At 53.6% G+C, this 17,994-nt stretch overlaps 9 protein-coding genes and 1 non-coding gene across 10 annotated transcripts; 4 read left to right on the top strand and 6 right to left on the bottom strand.

Annotated features, from left to right (window-relative positions):
* Positions 1 to 180: 180 nt before the first annotated feature.
* On the bottom strand, positions 181 to 3,360 carry QC764_000940 (uncharacterized protein). Its single transcript, XM_062939858.1, has 3 exons — positions 1,982 to 3,360; positions 635 to 1,912; positions 181 to 569 (listed from the first exon to the last, which is right to left on the bottom strand). The coding sequence occupies exons 1-3, from the start codon at positions 2,651 to 2,653 to the stop codon at positions 444 to 446; spliced, it is 2,076 nt and encodes a 691-aa protein (XP_062802390.1). The 5' UTR covers positions 2,654 to 3,360; the 3' UTR covers positions 181 to 443.
* QC764_000930 (uncharacterized protein) lies at positions 2,965 to 5,867 on the top strand (the record flags this gene model as incomplete). Its single annotated transcript, XM_062939857.1, has 2 exons — positions 2,965 to 5,400; positions 5,460 to 5,867. Exons 1-2 carry the CDS (start codon positions 3,670 to 3,672, stop codon positions 5,865 to 5,867), a joined length of 2,139 nt encoding a protein of 712 aa, XP_062802389.1. The 5' UTR covers positions 2,965 to 3,669.
* A 668-nt stretch (positions 5,868 to 6,535) lies between these two features.
* QC764_000920 (uncharacterized protein) lies at positions 6,536 to 7,708 on the bottom strand (the record flags this gene model as incomplete). Its single annotated transcript, XM_062939855.1, has 1 exon — positions 6,536 to 7,708. The coding sequence occupies one exon, from the start codon at positions 7,706 to 7,708 to the stop codon at positions 6,536 to 6,538; it is 1,173 nt and encodes a 390-aa protein (XP_062802388.1).
* Positions 7,709 to 7,884: 176 nt separating this feature from the next.
* On the top strand, positions 7,885 to 8,989 carry QC764_0029400 (uncharacterized protein; the record flags this gene model as incomplete). Its single annotated transcript, XM_062940165.1, is given in 3 exon segments — positions 7,885 to 7,953; positions 8,433 to 8,567; positions 8,573 to 8,989. Coding segments are annotated over 3 exon segments (621 nt in total).
* On the bottom strand, positions 8,057 to 10,224 carry cip2 (carbohydrate-binding module 1; the record flags this gene model as incomplete). The annotated part of the gene is made up of 2 exons (XM_062940164.1): positions 9,897 to 10,224; positions 8,057 to 9,555 (listed from the first exon to the last, which is right to left on the bottom strand). Exons 1-2 carry the CDS (start codon positions 9,952 to 9,954, stop codon positions 8,057 to 8,059), a joined length of 1,557 nt encoding a protein of 518 aa, XP_062802386.1. The 5' UTR covers positions 9,955 to 10,224.
* A 462-nt stretch (positions 10,225 to 10,686) lies between these two features.
* QC764_000900 (uncharacterized protein) lies at positions 10,687 to 12,715 on the top strand. The gene is made up of 4 exons (XM_062939852.1): positions 10,687 to 11,268; positions 11,336 to 11,367; positions 11,464 to 12,305; positions 12,373 to 12,715. Exons 1-4 carry the CDS (start codon positions 11,099 to 11,101, stop codon positions 12,457 to 12,459), a joined length of 1,131 nt encoding a protein of 376 aa, XP_062802385.1. The 5' UTR covers positions 10,687 to 11,098; the 3' UTR covers positions 12,460 to 12,715.
* A 453-nt stretch (positions 12,716 to 13,168) lies between these two features.
* On the top strand, positions 13,169 to 14,077 carry QC764_000890 (uncharacterized protein; the record flags this gene model as incomplete). Its single annotated transcript, XM_062939849.1, has 3 exons — positions 13,169 to 13,724; positions 13,792 to 13,909; positions 13,963 to 14,077. 3 exons carry the CDS (start codon positions 13,169 to 13,171, stop codon positions 14,075 to 14,077), a joined length of 789 nt encoding a protein of 262 aa, XP_062802384.1.
* Positions 14,078 to 14,262: 185 nt separating this feature from the next.
* QC764_000880 (uncharacterized protein) lies at positions 14,263 to 15,337 on the bottom strand (the record flags this gene model as incomplete). Its single annotated transcript, XM_062939847.1, is given in 4 exon segments — positions 14,263 to 14,733; positions 14,746 to 14,855; positions 14,871 to 15,029; positions 15,040 to 15,337. 4 exon segments carry the CDS (start codon positions 15,335 to 15,337, stop codon positions 14,263 to 14,265), a joined length of 1,038 nt encoding a protein of 345 aa, XP_062802383.1.
* A 407-nt stretch (positions 15,338 to 15,744) lies between these two features.
* QC764_0029350 lies at positions 15,745 to 15,857 on the bottom strand. The gene has a single exon. It is a non-coding gene; the product is annotated as a tRNA-Leu (tRNA).
* Positions 15,858 to 16,002: 145 nt separating this feature from the next.
* Positions 16,003 to 17,964, bottom strand: QC764_000870 (uncharacterized protein; the record flags this gene model as incomplete). Its single annotated transcript, XM_062939843.1, has 3 exons — positions 16,003 to 16,739; positions 16,813 to 17,388; positions 17,450 to 17,964. The coding sequence occupies 3 exons, from the start codon at positions 17,962 to 17,964 to the stop codon at positions 16,310 to 16,312; spliced, it is 1,521 nt and encodes a 506-aa protein (XP_062802382.1). The 3' UTR covers positions 16,003 to 16,309.
* Positions 17,965 to 17,994: the final 30 nt, after the last annotated feature.

Raw genomic sequence — 17,994 nt, 5'->3', positions numbered from 1 at the left:
CCATCGAATTTTTTATGAAAGCTACTACGATGAAGCCTCCTAAGCGTCAACCAACTACTAAAAGAATGATTACATTATGGACGTTTGGTCACGGTACAAATCAAGTAAACCTGGTAGCTAGACTTGGTATGCGAACCACCACGCTGACGTCTTCACAACATGCATCATTCATGAACTTTGGGACTGAGGGCAATGCTTGCAGATGGAACACGCACGACAGGTGAGAGCACAGTACCCCTGCAACTCACTAGTTCATGTTTGATTTGATTAGCACATGGCGCAATATCAGCAAATGTATCCCTAGCTCTACTGCTCACCGAAACCGTTTTCGCCCCCGTCCTACCTTGTACACATTGACGCTGCCGCGGTCCCAAAATGAAGCAAAGATAGCCACCAACTCCATACTCCCACCATCGCTCATTGTCCCTAAGACACGCACACTTCTACATCTTAACCCGGAAGAGGTAACGGAGGCGGACTTGTGACACGTCGTAGGCAATGTATTCGTTATACAGCAAGCTGGCTCCTGCCACGCCGGTTTTCCCTGGCATCTTTGTGGCCGTGTCGGGCTGTGGAATTGATAATGGTTAGCTAATAGACTTGACGGCCCGCTCTGTTGTTCACCGATACTCACCATCATAACACCCTTCAGAGAAGGTTCCACGCAGCTAGCATCTTTCCATGTTAGTGGACCGTTTGTTCCCTTGCCCCATGTGGAAATCATGCCCTTCTGCTTGGCCTCACTGGCGGCGTTGTAAGAAGAGTGCAGCAGCTCCTGCATGGGGTCACCTAGTTCAGCCTCGCACAGCAAAAGAAGAGCAGTATTGCCAGACTGATACGAGCAGCAGTAGTTTGCAGATTTGGAGGCCATGTCGGCAAGATAGATGCCCTTGTCGAACATGTAGCCGTTCACAGGTGCTTCTGGAGGAGCAATACGAAGGCCTTGGCTGAGAATACCACCAAAGTTGGTTGCGCGAGAACCGTGCCACAGCAGGCGCCTGTTTTGGTTGAGCTTGCCAAACACACTGGCGTCGAATCGATCCTTTTCGCCTTGGCGCTCGATGCGGAAGATGTTTTCGACTTGGTAACTGTGATTGTGGGTGTGCCCACGTGTGTTGACCAGATAGTTTTTGAGCTCTGCAAACTCTTGAGTGGCGGGATCAAGGACGGTCATCTCCTTCATCTTCAGACCCTCGTACTGCTTGTCGAGGGGGTGGACATCGTAGTTGCCCACCTTGTCCAGCTTCATAATCTCGGCCGCATTCTTCATGTCGCTCAGGCTTTCCAGAAGTTCTATTTCCTTCTTGACCATTTGCTGAGTGTGAATGACGGGTGGACGGTTGCGACCAAAATTGTGCGGGATGAGCGAGTAGAACGTGTTGGACAGCTGTTCTACGGCATTTCCGTACGTCATAGAGTACTTGGACTGCGCCAGTGTGTTGTCGTCGAGGAGCTCTGACAGGTCTTTTAGTGACTGGAAACCGCGCGTGATGGTGGCCTTGCTGAGCTTGCCGAGCGGGAGCTTGTTTGCGTCGTAGTTGAGGTCCGACATTGTGTTGGCAAAGTACTGCTGGTTGAAGATGAGTTCCAGAAGATGCTGCACCGCAGGGTCTAGACTGCACTTTGGCGGCGTCCAGTCGCCGGCCCTGGTTTTATCCTTGGACTTATCTTCTGCCGCAACTTCATCGTCGGAATCGTCCTCGTAGTTCCTCTCCACAAAAGCGTACTTGCCGGGCTTTGGGTTGTCGCCCCGGCTGGCCCAAGCGATGCCCGATTTGTCTTTGAATTTCTTTTCGAACTGCTTCATGGCTTCTGCGAGCGAACCTGTGGCAGGAACCTGGGTTTGGCCGTGATCACCAACACGGCCCCAGCGAGTCCATGTCCTGTACACTCCTTGAGGATCCACCAAAAGCTAGATCGCCATTCCTTGTCAGCAACTGGCTTCCTCTCTCGTCTGGAAACGTGTACTGGAAAAACTGACCTGAATGCGGTAGAACTTGTTGTTGTTGTTGGAGGCGTTGGTTTGGTTCAACGAGGCATCGTAGATGACGCCGTCAGCATCAATGTACACGACCGAACTCGTAAAGGGACAGCCATCATCGATTGGAATCCGAGTGTCTTTTCGTTTCAAAACCTGACCCTCACCAAGTGCCTTCTCTTGCTTGGCCTTTTTCTGCTCTGGGGGAGCATCTTCGACTTTGACATCTCCATTTTCAACCTTGGCATTACCGTCCTTGCTTTTCTTGGCCGGTGGTGCAACAGTTTCCGTGTCGGAGGTGCTGTCAACCGCAGCTCTCTTCCGCGATGTGCTGGTCTTGGTGGAAGCAGTGCCGCCCAACGTGAAGTCGTCTTCAGGCTGTTTCCTATTCTTTTGTTCAGAGAGGGACAGCCACTCAAAGCTGACAATGGGAATGCCTAGGGTCTGTGCTTTGGTGACTTTGGCTGAGGGCTTGTTGAAGTCGGCCTCGGTGGCCACGAGGTGTGTCGTGTCTTCGGTGACAGCGGTGCTGACAGTGGCACCCACAGCCTCTGCCTTAGCCTTGACAGCCGATTGGGTCATGCCCGCAAAGGTGCCGCTCAGGGCAATCTTGCAGCCATCGAGAGGAGGTTCTGCTGCGGCAGCGGCAGCCTTCTTGGCGCGTTTTGGCGGCATTCTGATGGGAGGGAGAAAGGTATGTAGATGGTGAAGGGTAATTAACGAATGAACAAACAGAGATGCCACACAATTCACAAGAGCCTGAAGGAAGCTGGAATCAGGTCTTGATTTTGAATGCAATTATACTCGATCAACCTTCTCTCGTGGCTGCATGTTTTATTGGCAGGCGCGACGTGTCGAGCAGGCAACAGTGGCCCCTGCCAGGGGAAGAGCGCGAGATCACGGGACACTAAGCAGGCAGCTGGCCCAGCAGTCCCACAACGGCTTAGGCATCAGCCAGCCTTCATTTTATTCTGTATTGTCCCAGATATCTGCAGAGCTTCCTTCGATCACGATGGCTTCAATCCCAGCGTCCAGCAGATTGGATGCGAATGGTGTGCGCAGTGGGGTGTAGGAACAGTGCCCCGCAAGTCTCTCTCCGAATCCCGGATACCTCACTTGATCATACCTAAGATACCTTACCTCACTTCCAACATGTGCTGAGTGTCCATGCCATCGACCATGAAGCAAGCTTGTTGATGGTAAGCTCAGATACATTTTTTTTAAGACTGAAGACCGGCGTGCCAGGACGGGATGCAATGGAAGACCGGAGCCAACTGCCAGATCATCTCACTCCGGAGTCTTCACCCATCCAGGATATACAGACGGGCCGACCGGCGGCTGGCAGGGCTCGGCACCCACACCAGAGCGCCCTGGCCGCCTCCCCTCCAACGGCCGGGAACAACCGGTGGGTGATTTGGTTAGCGGTTCGGCTTCGGATCAAGAGGTGTCGCTGCCAGGGACAGTTCAAAAAAAAAAAAGACACAACGCAGGAGAGAACAAGCACGAAATGCCTGGGGTGATTTGGAGACCTGGCTTATTATTATCTTCCCGCTTAGCCAAACGCAAACCGCCCACCGAGGCCAATTCATTTGAGATAGACTGCGGGACAAGTCATCCTCCCGGTCGCCGTCATCCACCATCACGGACTGCCCTGATGCTGCTTGGCTTAGACACCGAAGCTGCTGCTGTCAATGAGCGCCTCACCCCGGACACAGCAAAAGCGCACCGCACACACGTGCATAACATGCCGTGCCCGCAAGGTCCGATGTGATGGTCGGAAGGGAACCTGTACCAACTGCGAGCGACTTGGTTTTGGTTGCTCCTATGACGAACACACGGGCGTGGAGGTGGTCCAGACCGATGCCGCCGTGTCTCGCATCGCGATACCTCGCCGCCGAGTTCGCCGCGCCTGCCAGAACTGCCATGAGAAGAAGGCCCGCTGCAGTGGGTCGACTCCGAGCTGCGACCGGTGCACCGCTCAAGGCCTCCATTGTGTCTATCTCCCTGGAAAGCGCTCACTTCCCCTGGCCAGCCCTGCCACAGCATCAGCAGCCTCAGCAACATCCGCACCACCTGCGACGATCCATCCGCCAGACTCGCCATCCTATGATGACGGCCACTCGGGACGCAGCGCTTTTGCGAGCGGTACTGCAAGCCCTGCGCCGGCGTCTGCTGCGCGAGCCGAACCCGAGGAGGACCTCGTGCTGCGCGCTTTTGACGCCTTCTTTCGTCATGTACACCATATCCCCAAGTTCTCCTTCTTGCATCGAGCATCGCTGATGGAGCGTTACCACGCCGGGTCCCTCGACAGGTCTCTTGTGCTTGCTCTCATTGCCATCACCGCTTTGCTGACTGACCTGGGTCCGGGTATGGGCGAGTATGGAAGCCAGTGTATGGAAGAGGCCGTGTCACTGTGCTTGGCGGGAATGGAGAAACCATCGATTGTCCGTCTGCAGGCGCTGGTGATTGCCGTTGAGCATCGCATCTTCTCGAGGAGGTTTTCGGGTGCTTTTATGCTGCATGCACTCGCCAGCCGCTTTGCCACGGCTCTTCGACTCAACTACGAAAACCCAGAGCTCTGTTTTTTGGCGCGAGAGTCTCGTCGTCGACTTATGTGGTCTCTGTATATGATCGATTCGTCCATCTCCGCAGGCCAGCGTGATGTTGCTTTGTGGCCCGATGCCGAGCGCCAAATCCACGTTCACCTGCCCTGCAACGAAAGGAACTTTGAGTTTGACCTTCCAGAAGCCACTGAGTCCCTGAGGCCGCCACCACCAGAACCCGGCATGGGAACCGCGCCAATGCCGGATGCTCTCGGATTTATGGCCCTTCATGTGCGTATCCAGTGGATGCGTGCAAGGATATTGCAGTGTACCTCTCAGGCCGCCTCATCGTGGTCTCAACAGGATCTGACCACTCTCCCATTGCGATGCGCCGAGCTGTTGGCCGAGCTGGAAGGCTTCGAGGAACGATTGCCGCCGTCGTTCAAATGGTCCGAGGGGAATCTGCGTCTGCGAACCTATTCACCAAGGCTGGGTATTTTTGTCATGACACACGTTTGGTGGCGACAGTGCCATCTCGATCTGTACCGCCTCTTTCTGGAAGGACTGCGCGAGGCGCTCCCTCGGCCGATGCTCCAGCAGCTGGATCCTAATCTTGTTGCCCGCAGCCGTCAGGGCTGCTATAATCACGCAAGGGCCATGGCTGACATGTTTGCGCAGCTCCTGACCCTGGGCAGCAGCGTCCCTGTCACTGACTTGGATCTGCCGGGCTGCGCTTATCAATGCACGAGGGCTCTGTATCATGGGCTTCAAACCGGTACAGGTGACTTGGCATTTACCCTAGAACGAGTTCAAGAGCTCTCTGCTGTTTGCTTAAGGGCCGCCCAGCAATCTACTACTGGGCCGGCCGCTGCGAGTATTGTAAGTGTTTGAACTCTAATCACCATGACTGAGGCGTCAGATGACTGACATGGCACCAGCAAGCGGATATCGAACGGATAATCACCCACGGTATAAAGCTCCCTGAAGGCGCTCCCGATTCACCGACTCGTAACTCCAGTGACCCTGCGCCTGTCACCAAATCTGCCATCGACACCAGGCTTGCTGGCCACGCACAGCTCACACCAGATCCAGCAGCCTTGTACACGTTCCAACCATCTGTACCAGCTACATCGGCTCCATCAATAGCCTTGCCAAGCCTTGCCGTCACAGAACCACCAATACCGGCGCCTGTGGCACCTTCACACGCGAGCGGCGTGACAACGGGGAGTAATGCGTTTGAGGAGGTGTTGAGCGGTTTCACTTTTGGGCCGGAGCTGTACGGCATGGACTGGTCCACATTCCCGACTGGATGGCCCAACCAGCAGTTTACAGGGTCGAACATGTGAGTCTGAAGACTTTATAGATAATGTGACAGTGTGTGGTCTTGCCAGATGGGTCGTTTTTACTTTTATTGGGTGAGCCATATTTACGCCATTCTGGGGGCTGATATCGCCATTCTCCGCATCGTGGGGGTCACGTCAACTGCATTCTCCCACGCCTCTGCAGTCTCTTTAAGGTAATTGATGCTGGTGCAGGCCATCAAGTCGTGCAGCAATATTTCTCGCCTCCCAGAGTTTAACATTCATGCTTGCGACGGTCTTGTGGGGATATTGGCCCTTGACCATGAGGGGCCCTGTGGAAGCATTGTTAATATGAGAAGGGGCTTGATTCGGTCACCCTCTTGCCCGATTGTCTTACCGAAGTCTTCTACATCTAATTACCGTTGCTCTACCTACTACACTGTCGTGCTTTGATTTGTACACCACCCAGATGTTGTTCGATTCTCAGACCTCTAGACAAAGCTGCCCAGGAGCCTGGGTGAGTTCTCCACGCCCCGTACACACACCGCAATGGCGCCTCTCCTCACAAACAAGTCCTTGTCGGTGCTCAGTATGAGCCAACAAATGGCAAATCGACAACTGCACACGCATGTACCAAATTTGGCTCTACGTATAAAAGGAATTGGAATATCTTTGCCAATGGGTTCTACAAAACATATACAAATCCTTCGTTCTTAACGAAGGAGGGGTGTCCCTTCACCTGGCTCACCCCCTTCTTCTCTCCTCCCGGGGCCGGCACCAACCGCCACAACCGTCACTCCGCTCCCAGAAGCGCCTGCAGGATTGAGTGTCGCTTCCCGATAGACCCATCCCAGGCAAACACCCGCGCCAGGGCCAAGTACTACCGAGGTGAACACCATCATAGCGGCCACCCTCCACCCGGCCTCGACCAAGATCCAGTACAGGACCGTCAACCCGACAAAAAAAGCGTCGATGGTAATGAACTTTAGCGTCGACCGCGTCATTTCTTTCCTATCGTCTGGCTGGGACAGGGTCCACAGCAAAAATATGTGGGAGGCGACCGAGCACAGGATGGGAAGAAGGTAGACTCGTACCATACCCAAAGTGCTGGATTCGAGGTGCAGAGTTTCCTGCCAAGACTCGTTCAACTTGACCAGAGACAGTGTGGTGAGCTTGCGGGCTGACTGTCTAAGAAACGTTGTCCAAAGCGGGAAAAACAGCCAGATGAGAACCGTCACCGGGCTTGTGTGGGCCAGCATCAGAATGGATGGCGCAACAAAGCCAGAGGCCACGGCAAAGGGGATGGCGATGGTCTCGGAGGTCTTGGTCAGGTGGCGCATGGCTTCACCAAATGTCGGATCGGCTGAGGGGACGTCAGAAGTAGGAAGGTCCTGGCGACGGGACGTGATGATTTCGCGGCTGCGGTGGAAGAAGGCCGGGATGATGATGAGCTCCCAAACAAAGGCGCCACCGATGAGGTCGAAGATGAGCCACAAGCCAGTTGGGTAGGCGATCAAGATCGAAGGGGCATTGCATATCCTGGCTGCCTCGACAGTCGACACAGTGAGGAGGCCGGCGAGGAAGGAAAAGATGACGGAGAGAATGGCCGAGCTGCGGAGAGAAGCCGCGGCTTCACCAAAGAAGGAGACAAGAAAGCAGGATGGAGTTCCGAGCAGAGGAATATGACTGAGCCACGGGATGCGGGAACGGGCATGGCATTGTGAGTAGAGCATATAGATGTTGGTATCCGAGTGTTGGAAGAGGACAACGGCGGTTACTATGGCCAAGAGGATGGGCACAATAAGAAGGTAGCGGAGGGAGAGGCTGTGGATGGGGGTGTGTCGTAGCCTGGCCCCTGGCGGGGATGACAACCGCGGGCTGTTCATTATCAAGGCTTTTCTTGATACCAGGTTTTGTGTGCGTTCAGGCACCGAGCAAGTTCAGAGGAAAGCATGTTTTGATGAAGTCGCAGTCGCCGATCTCGTGATTGTTTTGCTTGGCGGAAGTTGCCGGCGGCAAACTGCCATGTGCCCGTCAGCCTTCCGAGAGCGGGGCAGCCATCATGTGCAGCATTCTGTCATCCACCACTCAAGAAAAACACAACATGGTCATCATGAGACACAATCGTGACGTATGTTCATTATCAGACATCTTGTCGAGACTGGGTAACTAACTATATACAAGAACTACTCTTTTCACATGTCTTTCTTGCCCTGTCTTCCACCCTTTCACATTTAGTTCAGAGAGGGAACAGCCCACGGGCTCCAGTTGTTGAGATTGAAGCTCGAGTGAGTCTGAGTGCTTCTGAAGATGTTGGTGTTGCCTCCGCTCCTCTTGAGCAAGAACTTGTCAATGAAGGCATTGAGCTCGCTGCCTTGCTGACTGGACGGGAAGCTGCAGTGGCTGTTGCCGCCGACCTGAGAGTAGCCAAAGTTGTCCAGCACACCAAGAGCCTCCCACTGCTTGCGGGCAATTCCCATGCAGCCGTAGGTCGAGATCTTACCAAGCCACTCCATATCCACGTTCTCCATGACGTAGAGGGCGCGGGGGGCAATCAGACCAGCGAGCAAGTGGTGATCAAAAGGAAGTTGGTTAACGTTGTTGACATAGCTGTTGAAGTTGGGCGAGAACCAGACGTTCTCCTGGACGATCTGGGTGGAATCCTGGACATTCTGCCCGTTGTTCTTCTGCCATGTGGCAATTCTCCAGCACCCCGAGCCGCCAGCGCCTGATTCCTGGGGCAAGGTGAGGGCGATTCTGGGCTCGAGGGCACCGGCCACGATAGCACCCTTTCCGTTGCGCGAGCAGCCGGTGACACCGAGGCGGGTAGGGTCAATGCCAGTCTGAGCCTGGGTGAGCTCGAGCGCGTCGACAATGCGGGAGACACCCCAGGCCCATGCGGTGAGCGCACCGGCCGAGTGGCTAGACCCGTACAGGTCGTAGAACTTGCCACGGCCGCGGGAAGAGCCGCCCTGCTGCTGGGCAATGTCGTCGTTATTGAAGTTGATGGTGGCCACGCCAGCAGGGACAGGGAGGGACGCGCCAAAGGTGCCAAAGTTGATAATGGCCGGGTGCGGACCCGCCCCGGAAGGACGGTTGTTGATGGAGACGGTGAAGGAAATGGACCTGCCACCCTCAGAGACCGAGATGGAAAGCGTGCTTCCTGAAAAGGAGGCCGTCACGCTGCTGGGCTTGGGGGGGAGAGTTCCGAGCTCATAGCGCTGGAGAAGCTCAGAGATTTCCCTCTGGCGGCAGGCCCAGTCCGCCTTGCTGGTGACCTTGTTTCCGTTGTGGAAGGTGAAGGGGTCGTTGAGCTGGTTGGCCACTGGCGTTCCTAAGCCCGACGGTGTATTTGGGCAAGTACCGGGGTTCACGGGAGGATTCGTCACCACGGGATCCGACGGGGAGGTGGTGGAGGAAACAACAGATGTGACGAGCGTTGTTGTTGGTCTGGCAGTGGTGGTAGGCACCTGAGGCTGGGCCGTGGTAGGACCACTGCCTGGAATGCATTGGTGATACCATTGGTTTTGGGGGTTGCACCACGCGCCGTCAACACAGAGTGTAGGGCCGCTCCAGCCGGAACCACCGCACTGTCCCCAGAGACTCTGGCGTTGCTGGGCCCTGACGCCGGCGGCGCCGAGGACGACCAGGAGGGAGGAAACAACTGTCTGCGAGATCATGGTGAAAGACAAAAGTTCGGAAAGTGTGATCGATTTTCCCTTCTCCTTGTCCGCTGTCAACAACCGGGTAGCATGAGTTGAACGCAGGTCATTGCCTCTTTATATTCTTGTTACTTGATGTCAGGAACCAAGGATTGGCAGCTCGAACCTCGTTGCCAAGTCACATGCTTCCCCATGTCTCCAGACATAAGTTTGGTTCTCGGCGGAGAACACCCCGTACCCATCCATCGAGTACACTCTTGGTGGCGTTCGTGAGGCTAGTCGCCATGCTTGCGAGTCCGTTAGCACGCCAAGGCGGTTGCATTTAGAAAGGCATATGGACGGTAAGCCTCATGGAATGTTCCTTGAAGACTATTAGCCTGAATCAGGCCGGTTGGAATGGGGTCCAGCTTACTTGAAATGAACCCCCCCATGGGGTAGTGTTCCCTGGTAGCCAGGCCAAGAGCCACCATGGACTATGGCTGAGTTGCACGTGCCGTCAATCGTCATAATCCCAGGAACCTGTGATCGATAAAGACTTGTGCAATCTTTGTTGATTGTCTTTTAATGAGGGCAAACCCGGTAAGCGGTTGGTGTTGATATGCAGATGGCGTCAAGCCTGTTAGGTCTCTTCAGATGTTGATATCTCCAGGTTCTGACTATCACTGGCTCTGTCCTTCATCTCAAGGATTTCGACCTACGCCATGACATCTCTGTAGACTCTCTTGCTCGCGACTTCAGTCAAGGCTCTGAGGACGGTGGGGCTTGGTTCTGTCGTTGTTCGTTCTGGACAAGGAAGACTACATCAGGCGATGGGTCTCCAGCAACATGCCAGTGCAAAGGCCAGTCTCGTAGTATCTTTAGCGCCCGAGCCACATGGGTATTTAGCCGGAATCCAACTACCGGGTCCTTTTTGCAACCCGAACTGTCACATCGAGGGCTTGCCAAGACTCGCTGGACTTCCTGTTCCAGGTCCGGAAAGCCTCCGAATTCTTGCCCATTTCGGTCCACGGCGTTGACAGGTGGAAAATTCTTCACTGCGAGGGCAAGATCGTTGCCTGTCCACGTGTTTTTGATGGGTGAATCTGCGTATGCATATAGAACGCGTGGAGTGCGTAGTACTACGGTTCTTGGAGGCTTGGTTGGAAGAGTCTAAGAAGAAGTCCAGAAGCTATGGCCCTCGGAGTATAACGTACCGCTCAAGGGCTGGGTACCTACGTTGTATGGGAGGGACCGGTCTGTGCCTGATCTTTCAAAGGGCAGTGTTCGGTGGAATGAAAACACCACGTCAGGTCAAGACCAGAAGTCGACGGATGAGAGAGAACGCCCACCGAGATACAACACCGGCCAGAGAGTGATTTTTATATGTTATGCAGGAAACCCTCCTTTGAATAAAATGAGGTATTTACCTATCTAGGTACCCGATGACAGCAGCAAGACGGCAAGTGGGTCAATGTGGCCATTCTCGGGTATGAGCCCATCAATGTCACCGTCGCCCCTCACTCGAGCCATCTAACCCCTCATTTCGGTTTTCATCTTGTTTCCCGTCACGTTCAACGCCCAAGCTGCCGCCGACTTGCACCTTGCACACCATACTTGCGCGTAGCTCTGGTGAAAATGGCGTCGACTGCCACCCCTGTTGATCTCAACCTGCCCCTTGGCGCACCTCCTGGCGCGCCTCCTGGCTTCACTGATCACACATTCGTGTCTGAGAATGGTGTCAAGTTGTCTGTAAGGGTATGGCCAGCAGATCCACCTGTTGAGGAGCCTGCTCCGTTTGTAATATGGTAATAGGTCAATCTTTGCATTTGAGAAGAGATGTAGATGGTCTTGCTAACATTGTCTTTCGGTCAGGACTCACGGAGGCGGTTGGTTGGGCGGTGCTCGTATGTGATTTGTGTATACCTTCCTACATATCCCTTCAACCTCGTCAACTCCGACGTTTCCATCTTGGTTCTTAATGTTCTGACATGGAAAGCAAGACTTCGCCCCTCTGCCCTGGCTCAGTCCTGGATTTCGAACCAGAGGTTACCACTTGGTCTCCCACAACTACCGATTAGCCCCGCAAGCCAGAATTGATGACCAGTTGTCCGACTGCCTGGAGTCTGTTTCTTGGCTTCGGTCAAATCTTCCTTCTCTTCTGGGCGAGGACAAAGTCGATGTGGACCAATACGTTCTTGTCGGTGAATCTGCCGGCGGCCACCTGGTCACGCTGATGGCCGCCCATCTATCTCCTCCTCCCAAAGCAGTGGTTGACGTCTATGGCTTGGTGGACTTTCTGTCCATCCCGCATTTTTGTGACAGCGTTCAATTCGAACCGTGGAAGCCTGACAACCCCGCACCATGGAAAGGAGAGTTCACTGACGCCGAGCTCGATGCTTTCCTCGGGGATAGAAACCCAGAGAATCTCCTGACAGATGCACTAGCCTGGAACGAGCAAGAGGTTCTCACGGAACAACAAATACAACAGTACTGGGCCACTGATTTCAAGTACAACAGACGCATCAGACTGCAGGCCGAGCTGCACATGAGAAGATCATTGAACTCTGACATGGAGGGACTGAGAAAAGGAGTGATGCATCGAGAAAAGTTCAAAACTCAAGAGGACTTTGTCGCATTTCTGGAAGACATGTCTCCGTACAGGGTGTTGATGAAGGATCAGAAACGAACATACCCGCCGACAGCGTTTATGCATGGGAGCGGGGATGAGGCCGTGCACATTGATCAGAGTTACCGGATGGCAGAGCTGCTGAAGAGCAGAGGGGTTCCTGTACTGGAGTGTTACGAAGAAGGGGAGCCCCATGTCTATGATCTCAAGTATATTGTGGGTATTCCGTCCTGCATGTGTCGCGCCGTCGTCCATGGAAACAGTATTAACGTAATTATGGCAGAATCGCAACATCAACGGCTGGGAAACGTACGTTCAACCCGTACTCGATTTTGTGGACAGCCATGTGGGTCATGAAAGCAAAGGGTAGCGTGGATAACGGCATAGCTGCGCAAACAGCAGAGACTCAGGATACAAGTGCTATTGAGTGGAAACCGCCTTTGAGACTTGCACGTGATTGATAGCTAAGGTACCTAAAAATTGCAAGCCATATAAGTACCTATTCAATCTACAGTGTACGAGTATGCATTCAAGGGAATATGACACTCAACCCGTAATGGTCGATATCTTGGTTCGCGAGAGCACAGACTCCTTTCCAGAACAATTAGCTCCTTTTACCCCTGGAAGCGTCACCCGTGCTACTTCTGCTAATCGACATAAAGAGACCCCCGAGAAGATGTAATGTCCCAACAAGGCCTTTTCGAGTTTAGGTAGACACATTGCCATCTCCCGAGTTTTCATCAGCCAGCACCGGATGTGTGCCGCCGGTGTGTCTCCCCAGTACTGAAACACGAATTGCTTCGCTATTATTATAAGCCTTCTGGGCATATTTGTTCTCATGCATGTCATTCTTAAAGCGGCACACACTCTAATGCTTTAAGCGACTGCACGGTGCACTTTAGTAGCGACACATTGTATGATCGACACTACTTCCGAACTGATCACACTTGGGCTCCCATCACAAGCATCCAACCTGCTTCAGTTTTATTCAGATCATTTCTATTACTCAAAAGGCTTGCAATAATTCTACGCTTTCTTGGTCATTCAACATCCACACAGCTCCTCACGTCCAGGCAGACATGGGTCTTCCAACAAAACGATCAACTCCACAGCCATATGAAGACTACAGCCAAGTCCTCAATTTTGTGATATGGGTACTCGCAGGCTACGCTACGATTTTCATCTTCCTCCGTCTCTGGGGGAAGTACTATCGTGGCCGGCGTCTCTGGTGGGACGACTATCTGCTCATTTTCTCCTGGCTCGCTCTCATACTAGGCTGCATTTTCCAGACCGTCGACACCACATTGGGGTTTGGTCGATCTCAACATGCCATCCCCCTTGAGAACATCGAGAACAGCAGGCTATTGGCTACAATAGCTGGATTCTTCCTCATTCTGGCCGCAGCGTGGTCCAAGACGTCCTTTGGGCTCACTTTGGTCAGATTAACGAGAACAGACGGATTTCTCAAGAGGTTGGTGTGGTTTGCGATATGGACAACCAACATTTTTATAGCCGGGAGCTGTATCATACAGTGGGCACACTGTTGGCCTCTGGATCGGATCTGGAGACAGGAGGTGCCAGGGGGGAAATGCCTGCCACTGGGCCTTATGAATGGTTATAATATGTTTGTTGCCGGTAAGCTCTTGCATTTTGCAATTCGATAAGATCTGTCTAGGTCTTGATATTTACGAAAGATTGCCAGCCTACTCCGGTGCAGTCGATGTCATGCTCGCCTTATTGCCATGCAAAATCTTTTGGCCCTTGATGATGAGGAGGAAGGAGAAGATCGGGATCACTATCGCGATGGGAATGGGGGTTTTGTGAGTGCCCGGGCATTTTCCTTTTCTATTCCAGGTGACTGACTAGCTAAAAGTGCCGGAATTGCGTCGTTTATGAAGATCCTCGCCATTCACAACGTGAACCGTCCCCGTGCAGGGCCAGGTAAAAGCAAACTCTGGTCCCAAGCTGAGAACAACGACCTAACTTGAGCTTCTGTAGAACATGTGGTGGTGCTGATGACACTAGGCACAGCAGAAGGGGCCATCACCATTGTCGCAGTGTGCATGCCTGTCCTTCGAACTCTGCTGATGCAGGAAAGCAACCATTTGCTCAAGTCCAGCCTGCTGAACCATGTTCCCTAGGAAGCATGGCCGCTGAGGTGGTTGTTCTCGCCTCATTTCAAGCGCAACAACGCCTTGGCATTTCCATTCGCAATCCCCTTGAATTCCTTCTCGCTCACCAGTTTGCTCTTGCGCAGCTCTTCCATTAAGGCCTTGCCCTCAGCGTTGCTGCCAAACGGGTAGTCAACGGCATACATGACCCTCCTCACATCCGTCACAGCAAGCACCATCCTCATAACGTCCAAATCCCACACGGCACTGACCGCCACCCATATATTGTTTCTCCATACATCTCTCAAGGACGTCGGCCTGCCTCTGCTCAACACCGCGTTTGACCTCCACAGATAGAATGGCACCATTTCTCCCATGTGACCGAACACAATCTTCAGTTTTGGGAATCTCTCAAAGACGCCCCCAGTATAAAGTCTCAGAAACGAAAGGCCCGTTCTCGAGTGCCAGTCCCAGCTTGCCGTAGCCAATCCCGCCGAGGCCGCCACCGAATCCTCTTGGTAGTACAGTTCCCCAGGAGTAAACACCTCATCCAACGACTGGAAGGAAGGATGCAGATATACCGGAACGTCCAGCTCCTGAACGGTTCGCCAGAATTCATCATATTCCCTTCCTTCATAAAACTGATACTTGTCGCCGGAAGGCTGAACAACATATGCATCAATCAAGGCGCCAACAAAGCCATACTCCTGAACACATGTCTTCAGCTGGCTGGCCGCTTCAGCAGGAATGGCCATTGGGAGCACGCAGAAACCCCTGAAGTTGGCAGGGCAGGGCTTGATGCGGGAGAATAGCTGGCTGTTTGCCAAAGCTGTGAGGTCGGGATTGTTGCATCGGTTCCGGGCCCGAGGCAACGTGAGACACAACTTGCAGAGAGATGGAGCTATTCTTCATGGATGCGAGACGAACTGGACCGACTTCTTGGAGACTGACCAGGGTTGCACTGAGAACAGGCGGGGGCAGCGGCGAGAGGACGGTAGGGAAGTAGGAGTAGAGAGCGGGAGAGACCCAATGCTCCTCGAGTGTGATGTAGCTGATCGATTCGGGCTTGTGGTCGGGCTTCGGGGTACTGGCCGCGAGAGCGGTAAAGTAGAGGGGAAGGACCCAGTGGGATCTCATATTGATAGTTGCCGAGTGGGTTTCTGCTGAGGCTTGGGTTCTTAGAAAATGCTTTCGCCCCCCAGGAGGAACTTCATTGCGCTTATGTAGAAGCCCCAAGAATGAGGCGTTTTGTCAGGTCGATATTCGACGCTGGCTTGCACCATCGTGCATCCAGGAACATCTTTATTGGGCCGGACAATATCTTATTGGATAGAAGTGTAAGCGAGGTTGTCCTGAGTCAAAGCCATGACTCAGTGTTCCCAATCGCAGATTGAGTAACATTCGTATATCTTTAACTAAAACTGTTGGGGAGGTTCTCATCTCACATCAAAAGGGTTCGATTTGATGAACGCCACGAGACACGAGGACGTAGAATGTATACAAATATAGGGAATTAAACCGATAATAGTATCAACCAATCAGAAGGTGAGATGGCCGAGCGGTCTAAGGCGCCACGTTAAGGTCTTCCTTAATCAACATCCCCTAACCCAGGATTCCGTGGTCCGAAAGGGCGTGGGTTCAAATCCCACTCTCATCATCCAATTTTTGTAATTTATTTTTATTCTTATTTTCCACAGTTGTAGTCTCAACCAAGCTTCGACGAGACTTTGAAGCAAAATAGTGTATAGAGGATACTTTTTTTCTGACAGTCTCTAAAACAAAAGTTAGTGGACCTACACTGTAGAGGCATCCACGACGGAATCCAAAGCATCACTTTGCAGGGGCTAGTGAAAAGGCAGAAGAACATGGTGTGGGTGTCTTTGCCGCAACCAACAAGAATAAATAGTCTATCATTCAACATGCATCACTAGGCGATGCAGAGGGTTAATTGACCAGTATGAATTCCGTACTGTTGAAATTCATGATCAACACCCAAAAACTGTGTACATGCCTCCTCTCTCTGAAAGCCTAACCCAACACCCCGACCCAGATATCGCTGCGGGAAAACCTGACCCAAGACAAGACAGAAAAGAGGATATTCTCGACTGCTTAAATGGTGTAGCGGAAAAAGCTAGCGTTGTCGCCCTTCTCCCTCTCGGCAACCCTTTCCTCCTCGGTGTACTCGCTTGGAGGCTTGTACTCGCGGTCACGGCGGGCGTTCTCCCGACGCAAGTAGATGGTCATGAAGATGGACAGAGTGGCAGCCATGACCTGGCAGGCGAGAAGAGTGCCGAAGCCGGGGTAGTAGCGGGGGCGGTCCTTGGTCAAGAAGAGGTAGGCAGAAATGGTACCGCCCAAGTTGCCGAAGCCGACGTGCATGGCAATGCCGACACCGCGCTTGAGGGAACCGCCAATGTTGTTGCCGTTCCACGCGACACCCTGGGGGACGTTGGGGTAGATACCCGAGGCGAGGAGGAAGCAGCCAAAGTAGCGGACACCGGCATTCGGCGTCGCAATCAAGCAAATCAGTCCAACGATGCTGCAAGAATCACCATGTTAGAGCCATTCTCTCACTACTGAATGTCGGGACAGGAACGAGAACAAGGACTTACGCCATGATCATGAATCCAATCATGTAGATGCCGCGCTCACCACGCCTGTCAGCGTGCCAGCCTGCGCCGATGCAGAACAAGCAGGCTACAATGTAGGGAGGAACAGTCATGAGCTGGGCCATCTCGGGGGAGGTGGCGGTGCCGAGATCGTTGATGATGGTGGGGAGGAAGAGCGAGTACGAGTAGAGACCAGTGTAGACGCCAATGGTGATGAACATGTGCACCCAGATCTTCCAGTCCTTGAGGGCGGCCCAGAAGTACTTCATGTCGAACTCGTCGGCCAGCGAGGACCGATCGCGCTTGAGACGGGCGCTGACTTCGGCACGCTCCTCCTCGGTGAGGAACTTGGCTGTGGAGGGGTAGTCCTGCATGACGAAGTAGGCAACAATGGCGATGATGACGGTGAGGATACCCTCGAGGATGAAGATCCACTGCCAGCCAGAGAGACCACCGACGCCTCTCATCTCAACGATACCGCGAGCCAAGAGACCACCGAAAGCACCGGCAGCGGTGGCAGCCGAGAAGAAAATGGCCATGCGGAGACCGCACTCGTGGCGACGATACCACATGGTGATGCTGGTTGGCGCCCTGTCAGTACAACACCACAGCGCGGCGAGATATGGGAGAAGCTACTCACTAGTAGGTGATACCGGGGAACAAACCACCCTCGGCGATACCCAAGACGGCACGGACGGCCATGAGGCCGGCATAGTTGTGCACAATACCCATAAGCGTCGTGCAGATACCCCAGGCGACCATGATGCTGGGAATCCAGATGGAGGGGCGGAAACGCTTCATGGCCATGTTGGAGGGGACCTCGGCGGCCACGTAGAAGGGGAAGAAGATGGCGAGGGCATCGTTGTACTGGAGGCGGGCTGAGTCGAGCTTGAGATCCCTCTCGAGGGTGTCGAGACGGGCATTGCCGATGTTGGTACGGTCCAGGAAGGAGAGCAGATAGAGGAGAGCCAGGAAGGGGATCAGCGTGACGTCGATCTTGCGGATGAGCTTCTTGGTGGCCGTCTCGTCCCAGCCGGCGCTCTCGACGGCATCGCTGTCGGTGTTCTTGAAGACGGCCTTCTCGTTGGTGACGCTGTCGGACTCGGTGGTGGGAATATCCCGGTCGGCGCCGGAGACCTCTGCGGCGGCACCCATGATATGGGACGAACCTGGGCGGGTCGCTGG

Source organism: Podospora pseudoanserina, chromosome 2 (assembly GCF_035222485.1).
Source record: "Podospora pseudoanserina strain CBS 124.78 chromosome 2, whole genome shotgun sequence".
Taxonomy (NCBI): Eukaryota; Fungi; Ascomycota; class Sordariomycetes; order Sordariales; family Podosporaceae; genus Podospora; species Podospora pseudoanserina.
Note: the sequence above shows the minus strand (reverse complement) of the source record. Positions and strands in the feature narration are given on the sequence as shown.